This window comes from Palaemon carinicauda, chromosome 20, assembly GCF_036898095.1.
Source record: "Palaemon carinicauda isolate YSFRI2023 chromosome 20, ASM3689809v2, whole genome shotgun sequence".
NCBI classification, from domain to species: domain Eukaryota; kingdom Metazoa; phylum Arthropoda; class Malacostraca; order Decapoda; family Palaemonidae; genus Palaemon; species Palaemon carinicauda.
Genome location: NC_090744.1, coordinates 19460771 through 19474672, shown reverse-complemented (window position 1 = coordinate 19474672; position 13902 = coordinate 19460771). Strand labels below are relative to the sequence as shown.

Sequence of the window (13902 nt, the reverse complement as noted above, 5' to 3'; positions counted from 1 at the left end):
TCCTCCACCGATGCGACCCAGTGTGGGTTGCCAGCCGCACGTTGACGTTAAGCGACGCTCGGAGGTGGTTGTTGACGTTCAGGACGTTCAACAACCAGCAGAGGTGACTTGTTGTGACGCAGTACGTCAACCTCAGCAACCCGGTAGGGTGTTGACTGCACAACCCAGACGGTCTAGACAGTCTCGGGTTGACGCTGTGCTTCCTCGCGCACCCATGGTTGTTGACAGTTCACAGACTGTGCAGCAGTTCCATGATATTGCGTCCGGCTCCGTCACGCATCCACTAGTGCGACCGGACTCAGCGAGCCAGACGTTGCCCACTCCGTTGCCGTTTCCTCATCAGTTTTCGGATGAGGAACCCTCTGATGAGGACGTTGCTGAACAACAAGACGATCAGCCCCCAGAATAGATCAAGCCCTGCTATCCATCCAGAAGATGCTGAAGAAGGAACGCTGCTCAGTCAGGCTGTGGATGAGTCTGGTAGGGACGCTGTCATCCGTGGAACAATTTGTGTCACTAGGAAGACTACACCTCCGTCCTCTTCAATACCATCTAGCTTTTCACTGGAAAAAGGACAAGACGCTAGAAGCGGTCTCGATCCCGGTTTCCGAAAAGATAAAGTCTTGTCTGACTTGGTGGAAGGACAATATCAACCTAAGAGAGGGTCTTCCCCTGGCTGTTCAGACTCCCAACCACGTTCTCTTCTCGGACGCATCGGACGTGGGCTGGGGCGCGACACTAGACGGTCGGGAATGCTCAGGACTGTGGAACTCGAGTCAGAGGAGCATGCATATCAACTGCAAGGAGCTGTTGGCAGTACATCTGGCCTTGAAAAGCTTCAAGTCTCTCCTTCGAGGCAAAGTGGTGGAAGTTAACTCGGACATCACCACGGCCTTGGCGTACATCTCCAAACAAGGAGGTACCCACTCACTGACGTTGTACGAGATCACAAGGGACCTGCTCATCTGGTCAAAAGGTCAAGACATCTCCCTAGTAACGAGGTTCATCCAAGGCGACTTGAACGTCATAGCAGATTGTCTCAGTCGGAAAGGGCAAGTAATTCCAACCGAATGGACCCTCCACAAGGATGTGTGCAAGAGACTTTGGGCCACTTGGGGTAAAACCATCCATAGATCTCTTTGCAACCTCGCTGACCAAGAGGCTTCCAATCTATTGCTCTCCAGTCCCGGACCCAGCAGCAATACATATAGATGCTTTCCTCCTAGATTGGTCACATCTGGATCTCTACGCATTCCCACCGTTCAAGATTGTCAACAGAAGTTCGCCTCTCACGAAGGGACAAGGTTGACGTTAGTTGCTTCCCTCTGGCCCGCGAGAGAATGGTTCACCGAGATACTTCGATGGTTAGAAGACGTTCCCAGTAGTCTTCCTCTAAGGGTAGACCTTCTACGTCAGCCACACGTAAAGAAGGTACTCCAAAGCCTCCACGCTCTTCGTCCGACTGCCTTCAGACTATCGAAAGACTCTCGAGAGCTAGAGGCTTTTCGAAGGAAGCAGCCAGTGCGATTGCTAGAGCAAGGAGAGCTGCTTCCATTAGAGTCTACCAATCGAAGTGGGAAGTCTTCCGAGACTGGTGCAAGTCAGTTTCTGTATCCTCGACCAGTACCTCTGTAGCTCAAATAGCTGTTTTTCTCTTATACCTGAGAAAAGGACGATCCCTTTCAGCTCCCACTATCAAGGGCTACAGAAGCATGTTGGCATCGGTCTTCCGGCATAGAGGCTTAGATCTTTCCAAACATAAAGATCTGCAAGACCTCCTTAAGTCTTTTGAGACCACCAAGGAGCGTCGTTTGGCTACCCCTGGATGGAATTTAGACGTGGTACTAAGATTCTTCATATCAGACAGGTTGGAGCCGTTTCAATCAGCCTCCCTGAAAGATCTGACTCTTAAGACACTTTTCCTGGTATGCTTAGCCTCGGCTAAAAGAGTCAGTGAGATTCATGCCTTCAGCAAGACCATAGGATTTTCGTCAGAAAAAGCCACTTGTTCGCTACAACTTGGTTTTCTAGCCAAAAATGAGCTGCCTTCTCGGCCTTGGCCTAAATCTTTCGATATCCCCAGCTTATCGGAGATCGTAGGCAATGAACTAGAAAGAGTCTTATGCCCTGTTAGAGCTCGTAAGTTCTATTTAAAGCGTACTAAACCTTTACAAGGCCAATCTGAAGCTTTATGGTGTTCAATTAAGAAACCATCCTTGCCTTTGTCAAAGAATGCTTGGTCAGACTTTATCAGATTGTTAATACGAGAAGCTAATTCACATCTGAGTGAGGAAGACCGAACTTTGCTTAAGGTGAAGACACACGAAGTTAGAGCTGTAACAACTTCCGTGGCCTTTAAGCAAAATATATCTCTGCAAAGTATAATGGACGCAACCTATTGGAGAAGCAAGTCAGTGTTCGCGTCATTTTACTTGAAAGATGTCCAGTCTCTTTACAAGAACTGCTACACACTGGGACCATTCGTAGCAGCGAGTGCAGTAGTGGGTGAGGGCTCAACCACTACAATTCCCTAATTCCATAACCTTTTTAATCTTTCTCTTGAAATGTTTTTATTGTTGTTTTTGGGTTGTCCGGAAGGCTAAGAAGCCTTTCGCATCCTGGTTGATTTGGCGGGTGGTCAAAGTCATTTCTTGAGAAGCGCCTAGATTAGGGGTTTTCATGAGGTCCTGTTGTATGGGTTGCAACCCTTGATACTTCAGATCCTAGGGGTCGATCAGCATCCTAAGAGGATCGCGAGGCTCCGTAAGGAAGACGTACTTAAAAAGGCAGAGTAATTGTTCAAGTCGACTTCCTTACCAGGTACCTATTTATTTTGTTTTTGTTATTTTGATAACTTCTAAAATGAAATAAAAATTCTTAGCTCATAATAATGTAAACATATTTTGCTGGTCTCTACCCACCCCCCTGGGTGTGAATCAGCTATTATAATCACCGGCTAAGTTAAATATTGAAAAATGTTATTTTTATAATAAAATAAATTTTTGAATATACTTACCCGGTGATTATAAATTAAAGGACCCTCCCTTCCTCCCCAATAGAGACGCAGTGGGACGAGGAGAAAATTGAGTTCTTTGTTTACATTGAGTACTGGGTATCTGGACGACAGATGGCGCTGTTGGGCACACCCGCAACCTGTGTAGCGATCGCTGGCGAATTTTACCTTAGAGTTTTCTGTCGAGCAACAGAGTTGCAGCTATTATAATCACCGGGTAAGTATATTCAAAAATTTATTTTATTATCAAAATAACATTTTTCCTAACATACTTACCTAGAACTACTTTCGGGTTATGGCCCGCCCATCCTTCCCCGAGGGTCCTGCAGGACTGAGGAGAACCCTTTTTTCAACGAAACTTACTGAGGAGCACGACCTGAGCTAGCACGCTCTCCGACACCGGGTCGCCTCAGGGCGCGTATCACTCCGCCTGAGGTCACCCATAGAAAATGGGAATAGGGTAAACTACACAAAATTCTGGTCGGTTGGGAAAGTTACCAGTAACTCCTAAGAAAGTAGTTCTAGGTAAGTATGTTAGGAAAATACAAATTACTTTAAAATTTGTGATATCAAGCATAACAAATTTAATTGATTGTAAGTTCCTGTCCAACAAATTAAGATGATATTCAGCAATTGAAGACCAGATGGGAGAACAATACTCAAAACCAGGCAAAATGAAAGAAATGAAACACTTCTTCAGAATAGATTGATCACCGAATAAGATTTTCTCAATAAGCCATTTTTTTTTTGGTGCAATTGAAGAAGAAACACTGAATGTGTTGTTTATCAAAAGTAAATTTACAGTCAAGAATCACAGCTAGAATTTTAAATGAATTGTATATAGATAAAGAGACATTGTCAATGCAAAGATCTGGATGTTGAGGAGCTAATGTTCTTGACTCACTTACAATCATTCTTTGAGTTTTGATAAGGTGCAGCGGGACACACACCTGAACACCCTGATCATCTCAGGTGTATGTTCCCAAGAATAAATGCATCTGCACCACAACATTCTCAACTGTAAGCATTCCAAGCACAAGTCCCTTAACACCTATGTGCTCAATCCTGTTATGGCTGCCCAAGCAGTTGTGTAACCCCCCCCCCACATGGGACAGGAAGTATCCTGTGTATGGTAGAGTGTAGATATAAATATGAATTGAAAAGTAGGTAGGACTGGCTCTACTTCATTTTTCTTTTGGGCAAAACGGTCGTAAACGTTACACGCTTGATCTGACTCAGTGCTGGCAAGTTACGATGTGGAACTCCATTTTTTAATCTAAAGAAGTTCCCTACCATTCTCCCTAACGAGGGAAGGATGGTGGAATTTTTACCAACCCATTAACCATCATACACCAGGTATATTATTCCAGACTGACATCATCTTCAGGGAAGGAATTCCTCTGTTGACCAAGCACTATTCTTCTTAGACAGGTCAGGCTCTTTCAGTCTACTTATCCCTATGATAGATGGAAAGGGGGTTGCTGGAGTCATGTCCCTCATTCCCTTATGGAGCCAGGTAGATGGACATTTCCAGGGAAGAAAAATACAACCTATTCCGTTCTAAGGGGACTTTCAATCCACCGAGTAATAAGTCTCCCTATTTAAAGGATGAAAGATCAAAGGCTTGTGTACACGTATGAGCAAAAACATTTCTTTAAAATTAAGTTAAACTTCCCAACTCAATCACCGCTCTCAGTCCTGAGCCGAAAAGTTGAAGTGTAAATCTTCCGACAAGTAGAGGGACGTGCTCACTGCCTGTTTTTAACTACGGCATCTTGTTACCGAATTCAATTATCATTCTAGCTCACACTGAAATCATCTTCCTATTTAAAGGATTCCCATTTTAGTATAACAAGGTTAGACATTAGCTCAACCGATCTTTGAGGAGTTAGCTGGATTGATTAACCTAAAGTGAATATCAAAATAATAAATTCTTTTATTATAATTCTATCATGTTTTGTATCATTTTAGTAGTATGACTTTTGTCATGGGAAAAGAACCTGTCCAGAAAATATGAATGTAAAAATTACACCATTATGTGTCAAATTGATTTACAGTATTGTATATTATCTACTTACCATGAACTTTTCTTTCCAGAACTCATGCAACAGTATCTTCAGCAGCTTAGACAGGAAACTGGTCTCCGCGTCTGCGAGAGAGTGTTCAACACCACTGACGGAAAACCGTCAAAGTGGTGGCTCTGCTTCACAAAGAAGAAGTTTATGGATAAAAGTCTCTTGGCACCCAGTGCATGATTTTCATATATGATTTCCTCATTTACTGGTCCTGTGTGGCATTTTATTTTCATTTTTTAGTTTGATTTGATGAGAGGAATTGGTTTAGCTTGTTTTAAAAATCCAATCATGTGTGTAGTGGGTACAATTATATGCTACAGATTTTATTAAAGTTGAGAAGTATTTTTGCTTTGTCAGTACCTCTTTCCTGAAGAGGTAGATTAAAAAAAAAAAAAAAAAAAGCCTAAAGTACTGTACAATAATATTTTTGGATTGAAGTTAAAATTTAAAAAAAAAGTTGCTTTAATTTGGTGAAGTTATGGTAGCTTTTTGTTTTTAAACATAAAACTTGCCCACTGGTTATATAAGAATGGCTAAAGTCCCTGGACGCCCGGCAGAAATTAAAAATCTTGCGGCAATCGCAGATATCCCAGGTGTATACTAGCGCCCTCGCGGTAGACAGGCCGAACTATTCCAACCAATTCAGACCTTCCCCGCCGCCATTGCTGGCTGGAACGATTGGAATTCACTCGCAACCTTCTTTGATTTGGATGGTTTATTTGGTGATGTACACTGTCTTTTGGTTTTGGGCTTTCACTTTATTGATTTCTCTTTCATATTATCTTGAAATCTTTGTTGTTTTAGGTTTATTTAAATAGTTTTGACCCTTGTTTATGTTTTGATCTCTCATAACTATTCAATATGGCCGACCCCTCCTCTTTATATAGGAAATGTATTAAAGGATGTCATACTCGTCTTCCTAAAGCTTCTGTTGATCCTCATACGATTTGTATGAAATGTAGGGATAATACTTGTACTTTTGGGGATCGGTGCGAAGAATGCTTTTCTTTGACCGAAAGTGAGTGGTTAGCTTTTGAGCGCTATACTCAGAGACTAGAGAGAGACAGAATTAGACACAGTTCTTCTCGTTCTGTAGATTTACCTGTATCCAATGTCATTGATCCTAACCCTTCCCCCGTAGTGGTAGATCAAGAACCGAAGGAACCTACGATGAAGGATATGTTGTCCGTGATTCAAGCTCTCGGCGTAAGAGTTGAATCACTAGCGGTGGACAAGAACCAGATTATGTCCGAAATTAATTTGCTTAAAAGTTGTCGCACAGGCGATCTATCAAGTGCGAAAGGTTTGGCTAATGTGTTCAGTGTTGTGGAGGGTGCGTCTGCGCGATCCTGTCATTCACCTAGACTTAGACCTCTTTCAAGCTCTCGAACCCATGGGAGAAGTAACGTCGAACGGCGAAAGGGAATGAGAGGCGTCATCACTTGCGCAGACGTCCCCTCGAGCGTACCTGCTGTCATATCACAGTTCGCTCACCCTCACCATAGGAAAGGTGAGGTTAGTGCATTATCGCCATCTTCAGATGAAGTTTCGCGTGGCGAGGTCTGGCGTCAAGCCTCTAGACCTCTTAAGAAAAGAGCAGACGCAGTGGTACAGCAACACGATTCTCCTCCGCAAGAGCCTGGCTGTAGCCATTGGGATACACCTGAGCGTTTTCAGTCCCTTGGCGAGGGTTCGCCTGCGAAACGCTCTTGACGGGAGTTCTGATATAGATAAAGGTTTGGTGCAGTCAGATTCGGAGCTGATCCCTGGTTCTGGTATTACGGTTCATGCACCGCCGCTTCCATCAGACTGGTGTTTGTCTCCCGAAAGTGGGGAGCGATTTGGAAGCGATGAGAAAGGCGAATTTGCGTTGGAAGAGGCTGCACGCATGTTGACTAAGGGTGATCCCAAATGGTCTATGCTGTTGGGCATGAAGCAGCAACTCTCGTTGCTTATGCAATCTTATCGGCCTGCTGTTGGCAGTGAGGTTGGGCGTCAGTCTTCCGGTTTAGACATGTTGTCGCACAGGCGGCCTGTTGATTCCGGTAATGACGCGTTGTCGCACAGCCGATCTCTCAGCCGCAGTGTTCAACGACAGGTCGAGGTGGATGCGTCTGTCAGGGACCTGCTTCTCAGCATCAATCGACCGCTCATAGCGCCGAACGTCGGTCTTCCAAACGAGATGACGTTCGCCAAACAACGGAGCGGGCCGCTAAGCGGCAGGACAGAAGCGGACGCGATACGGAGCGTCAGTCAGATGCTACGTGTTAGTCAACCCATGACACCACACATCAGTCTACTCATGACGGCACACGTCAGTCATCCCATGACGCCGCGCATCAGTCTACCCATGACGGCACACGTCAGCCAATCCATGATGCCACATGTCAGTCTGCCCATGGCAGCACACGTCAGTCAACCCATGATGCCACGCGTCAGCCAACCCATGATGCCACACGTCAGTCGACCCTTGTCCCCTCGTGCCAGTTGGATACTATTCCACAAACTGACAACAACGCAAGGCTAGTGAACGTCAAGCACATGGGAATATTGAACAGCGCAAACGCGCGCACGTCAGCGCTGACACGTCTACGCAGGAACGGCGCCTCTCTGAACAAGGCACTGCTGCGGCGGCTGATTTTCTTTCGGAGGAGGAGCCAGATGAGGTTTTCTCCGCGGATGAACCGTTGGACGAGATCTCGGAGGGAGAAGAGGATAAACCACCTCAACATTCGGTGGACCTCAAGAAGTTAATGCTGGTCTTTACGGAGTTATTCCCAGACCATTTTACTCCTGTAGCCCTGCGTTCTCCGCCTTTGGAATTTACCCTTGGTAAAGCAGCAAGAGCGTCTATGTTCACGAAGATGGTACTCTCTCGCTCCTCTAAGAGGGCGTTAAAGTTAATGGAAGTGTGGATGGATTCGAAGAAAGTCCTTGGCAAGACGTGTTTCGCTTTTCCTCCTGCCAGACTAGCCTCCAAGTCTAGTGTTTGGTATGAGACAGGAGAAGTCCTAGGCTTGGGAGTTCCTGGCTCTGCCCAGGGAGATTTCTCGAGCCTCATAGACTCTTCACGTCGGCTAGCTATGAGGAGGACTGGAGTGTGGTGGTCTATGTCTGAGTTCGACCATCTCTTGAAACGCATGTTCAGGGCTTTCGAAGTGTTTAACTTTCTGGACTGGTCTCTGGTTGCCTTGGGAAGGAAAGTGTCGGAAATGAAGGGCACTGACATTAGTAACCGCATTCAACTAATGTCATGCATGGACAAGGCAGTTAGGGACGGTTCAGACGAATTGGCTGCCCTACTCACAGCCAGATTTGTCAAGAAGAGGGCAACTATGTGTTCTTTCCCCTCCGTGGGGGTCACTCCTATTCAGAGATTGGAGTTACTTTTTGCGCCACTGTCTGGAGCGCTTTTCCCTCAAGAGTTGGTAAGGGAAGTTGCCGCTGCGCTGACCCAGAAGGCTACCCATGATCTGGTTGCCAAGACGGCTAGGAAGGTGCTGCCTACTTCATTTCCTTCCCGTAGACCAAAGGAAGTTACTTCGTTTTCTCAATCCGCTCAGCTCTTTCATGGTAAACCTGCCGGAAGGGGTAACTTCAGGCCCGACGGGAAGAAGTCCAAGAAAAGAGGAGCTAAATCCAGTCGAGGCAGAGTCTGACTGCCCTCTCCTACAGACGGCAGTGGGGGCCAGGCTGAATTACTTCTGGCAGGCCTGGGAGAGAAGAGGAGCGGACCCTTGGTCCGTTCTTGTTTTAAAGGAAGGATACAAAATCCCATTCTTCTCAAAACCTCCGTTAGCCACAGATCCTATGGATCTCTCGCCCAAATACAGCTTCAGATATCTCTCTTGCTAGAGAAGAGAGCGATAGAGAGGGTGCGGGACTTAAAATCTCCGGGGTTTTACAACCGTTTGTTCTTGGTCCCCAAGAGTTCAGGGGAATGGAGGCCTGTTCTGGATGTAAGTGCCCTCAACAGCTACGTCCAGAATTCGAAGTTCACCATGTAAACTCAGAAAACCGTGCTGGCAGCAGTAAGGAAGGGCGACTGGATGGTATCATTGGACCTCCAGGACACTTACTTTCATGTCCCAATACATCCGAGTTGCAGACGTTATCTGAGGTTCATGTACGGGAAGGAAGTCTTCCAGTTCCGGGCCTTATGTTTCGGTCTCAGCACAGCTCCTTAGGCATTCACAACGATCATGCTGAATGTGGCGACCATGCTACAGTCAAGGGGCATCAGAGCCTCCCTGTACTTAGACGATTGGCTCATAAGAGCCCCCTTGGCCGATCGCTGTTTGAAGGATCTGCAGCTGACATTGAATTTGTCAAAGGAATTATGACTCCTAGTGAGTTCAAAGAAGTCACTGCTGACTCCATCCCAGAAGATTCTTTATCTGGGGATGGAGATTCAGAGTCGGACTTTTCAGGCTTTTCCGTCGCCTGCAAGGATTCAATCAGCTCTCCTAAAGCTTTGGGCCTTTATAAAGAAGGACGTCAGTTCGGTGAGAGTGGATGAGTCTTCTGGGGACCCTCTCGTCATTGGAAAAGTTTGTGTCACTGGGGAGGCTGCACTTACGCCCCCTTCAATTTCATCTCGATTATCATTGGAAGAAAGGGGACAGTCAAGACAGGGAAAGTATTCCCATTACGAATCCCATAAGAACATACCTTCAGTGGTGGAACAACGTATACAGACTTCAGGAGGGCCTCTCGTTGGAGCAAAAGAACCCAGACCTCGTGTTGTTTTCCGACGCCTCAAACTTGGGGTGGGGAGCAAACTTAGGGAAGGCAGAGATCTCAGGTCTGTGGACAAAGGAGCAAGAAAACCTCAATATCAATCAGAAGGAACTTTTAGCTGTGCATTTAGCCCTCAAAGGCTTCGAGAAACTAGTCCTAGGCAAAGTGGTACAGGTCAATGCCGACAGCACCACGGCTTTGGCTTATATAGCAAAGCAAGGTGGGATTCACTCGAAGTCTCTTTACGAGATAGCAAGACCTCTTCTCGTATGGGAGTCAAGAACATGAGTGCGGACAGACTCAGCAGGAGGAATCAAATTCTCCCCACAGTACATTGCACCTAGACGTTTGCAAGAGACAGTGGCGGATGTGGGGTCGTCCTCTCGTAGATCTGTTTGTAACCTCGAAGACGAAAAGGCTGGAGACATATTGCTCGCCAGTTCCGGATCTCGAGGCAACTCACAGACGCGTTCCTGTTGGATTGGTCACACATGGATGTGTATGCGTTCCCACCTTTCAAAATCCTGTACAAGGTGTTACAGAAGTTCGTGTCTCACGAGGGAACCAGGATGACCCTAGTGGCTCCTTTCTGACTGTCAAGAAGTTGGTTCACAGAGGTACTGGAATGGATGGTGGACGTTCTGAGAAGCCTACCATTAAGAGCAGATCTTCTCAAACAACCTCACTTGGCAAGAAACCATCTAACCCTCCGAGCTCTACGTCTGACTGCCTTCAGACTATCGAAAAACTCGCAAGATCCAGAGGATTTTTGAAGGAGGCAGCCAAGGCTATTGCAAGAGCAAGGAGGACTTCTACCATCAGAGTGTATCAGTCCAAGTGGGAGGTATTCAGAAAATGGTGTAGAGCTAACTCGGTTTCTTCATCTAGTACCTCTATAGCACAGATTGCCGATTTCTTCTTAGATCTTAGGAATAAGCATAACTTTTCCTCCTCGACCATCAAGGGGTACAGAAGTATGCTGGCAGCTGTTTTCAGACACAGAGATTTGGATCTCTCCAACAATTAAGACCTGCAAGATCTTCTTAGGTATTTTGAAACTTCTAAGGGGCGTCATAGGAGTTGCTTGTGCTCAAGACTCTCTTAGTCTTGCTGTTCTCAATACCTCTTCCGAGCCTTTGAGTAGGCCTCGGTCAAGGTTCCAACTTGCATGTCTGTTTCCTTCCTTTTATAATTGGCAAAGAAATTAGGTGCGTGACATGGTCTCTCAGCCTTAGTTTCCCACTCAGAGGTGTAGGCGCTCCTTAGTGTAATTGCAGGCCATGGGGCCAAACTCTGACCCTAACGGGGCACCACCTCCAGTTCATGCCTTCCTCCATCCCATCTATGTGGAGCAGCACAGAGAAAGAGGACTTTTATTGTACACCATGAGGTTTCTGCAGTGCTGTCTGAAGACCTGACACCTCAGAACTTAAATGTCAGCGACTCTTCCTTAGCACGGACAGAACTAAGAAAGAGGAGTCCAGAACACACACTTTCGGACTTCGGGAGTTATTACAGATATGTAATGCATATGCCTCACCTGCTAAGACTCTAGGTACCAGCTAGGAGTGGAACTTGCGAAGTCTGGGTCTGTGTCAAACCCCCATCTTCAAGAGGAATCTAGCAGTTAGATGGAGGTTGAAGATTGGGGTTCGTATGCACCAGACCATCTTGTGTACAAGTACCCACAAGCCTCTTGATGCTTTTACACTTGGTCTTTTGGTTGCTGCTCAGTTATGGGTGTAGCTAGCTCATACCTCATACAGGCTGGTAAGCATCCTGTCTGTGGTAATATATAGGCGAGAGTCTGGAATGGAAGCAGAATGACTGGCCCCTATCTTGTGGACAAAGAAGTTGAAGCATTACTCGCAGGATCTGACTTGATTCTGGTGAACTAAACTTCTGAGTTCCTTTCTTTAGAGCCTAAAAAGTTCTCCTCCATAGATGAGGGGAAGCATGGTAGAATTTATATCAAACTTTTAGTCATCCTGTGCCAGGTATACTATTCCGGACTGTGTTCCCCTTAGTGGGAAAGGTATCTCACCTTAGACCACGTACCAATCTTTTTGGATAGGCCAGGCCCTATCAGCCTATTCATCCCAATGGTAGACAGATAGGAGGTAGCTGGAGACATTTTTACTCCTGTATGGGACAGTAGATGGATATTAACAGGGAAATAAAACCCCACTAGTTTGGTTCTACATAGACTTTTGACCTAACAAACAGCAAGTCACCCTACCTAAACGACGATTGTTTGTATTGGTGTCAGAAAAAATAAAAAATTTTTAAACATTTTGTATTTTGCAAACTATACAAACCTGAGTCCTTTAGATTATACTTCCCTCCTCAACTTCACCTCACAGTTGTGAACTCAAATGTCATAAATGAAGAGGCTTTGATAGGTAAGTGGAAGAGCTTCTCACTCCCACCTGTCACTTAACTGCTCGTTAATAGCTTTAACGGCCATCCGGCTTTGCTCTGAAAACTTCATCCCTTCCTTAAGGACTCGGGTCTGTATCATTAACAACTCCTCCTATGTCTATTGGCGTAAAGGGCCTCGGTTAGATGTTGCCAGTCATCTCTATCTTGAGCTTTTAATTTAATACTTCTCCATTCATCATCTACTCCACACTTCATAGTCCTCGGTCATGTAAGCCTGAGTGTTCCAACTCTTTGAGTGCCTTGTGGAGCCCAGTTAAATGTTTGGTGAACCAAAGTTTGTATAGCTAGGAAAAATACAAATTAGTTTGAATTTTTTTTTTTTCAAACTCAACCTGGTTACTTTTAAGATTTAGATAATTCACAAATTTTAAGTAATTTGTATTTTTCCTAACAGTACTTGCCTCGAACTACTTTTTTAGGAGTATCTGGGATCTCCTCCCAACTGACCAGAATTTTGTGTAGTTAACCCTACTCCCATTTTCTAAGTGGGGTAACCTTTGGCGGAGTGATACGCGCCATGAAGCGACCTGGGGTCAGAGAGCATGCTTGCTCAGGTCTCGAGCTCCAGTAAGTTTTTGACAGATAGGTTTCTACGAAGTCCTGTAAGGCACTTGGGGCAGGATGGGAGGGCCATAACCCGAAAGTAGTTCGAGGCAAGTACTGTTAGCAAAAATAAAAATTACTTAAAATTTGAGATTTGTTCCAACACGGAGTACTTACCTCGAACTACTTTCTTAGGAGACTTACACCTTAGGAGGTGGGAGTGGCCTTCCGGACCTAGAGACCGTGATGAGGAGAGAAAAGGAACCTAGATAGGAAGCTAGGTTCTGCTGACCCCCAAGGAAACACGAGAAAATAGGGAAAACTACGCAAAAAACTCTCTAGTGTCTAAGTAACCCACCTCTGCAAAAAAGCTTGGAGATGCATTCTTCCACTGACAGTGTATCTCATGGCAGTTAAAGGATTTAAGGGTCATATAGGGGAAGGTGATAGGGGAAAAAAGGGGTAAGGAAGGAACCTGTGTCTCTTGGCCTTACTGCCCGCGGCTACACCTTTGAATCTTTTGGAGCGTGGAAATGATGGGACCGAGAGAGAACCCGTCCAAGGATCTCCTAGAACAATCCTTTAAGTAGTGAGCCGTAAAGGTAGACTGTCTAGACCATGTACCTGTCCTCAGGATTTGGCCCACTGCCATGTTTCTTTCAAAGGCCAACGAAGTACTCAGTCCTCTAATGTCGTGGGGTCTAGGCCTTCCTGGAAGGGGGACCCCTGCACTGCTGTAGGCTTTCGTGATCACCTGGCGTAGCCAGAAGGAGATCGTGTTTTGGAGACCGGCTTCTTCACCAGTCCTGAGGAGACAAACAGACTCTTGGTTTCGGGGCGAAGTTTGGCCGTCCGTCCTCTCTAGGTACTTCCGTACTGCCCTGACTGGACACCGAAGCAAGTCCCTCGGGTTGTCTGAACGCGGGATAGCTGGCACTGAGAACCCTTCAAACTTGGAGTCCCAAACAGCTGGATTCCGAGTCTTTTCTACGAAGGAGGGTAAGAATCTGAAGGTAGCTTCTCGCCAGCCCTTCGGGTGTGAGATCTCATAAGACAGGCCATGAATCTCACCTACTCTTTTTTGCTGAT

The 13902-nt window shown here is 45.9% G+C and overlaps 1 protein-coding gene across 1 annotated transcript in view; it reads left to right on the top strand.

The window, feature by feature from the left end:
* Nucleotides 1–5432, top strand: part of LOC137660177 (actin-related protein 2/3 complex subunit 3-like) — a 30952-nt gene extending 25520 nt beyond the window's left edge. The window contains 1 exon segment of the mRNA XM_068394873.1: nucleotides 5111–5432. Coding sequence (XP_068250974.1) covers nucleotides 5111–5268 — 158 coding nt within the window. The 3' untranslated portion in view covers nucleotides 5269–5432.
* The last annotated feature ends 8470 nt before the right edge of the window (nucleotides 5433–13902 follow it).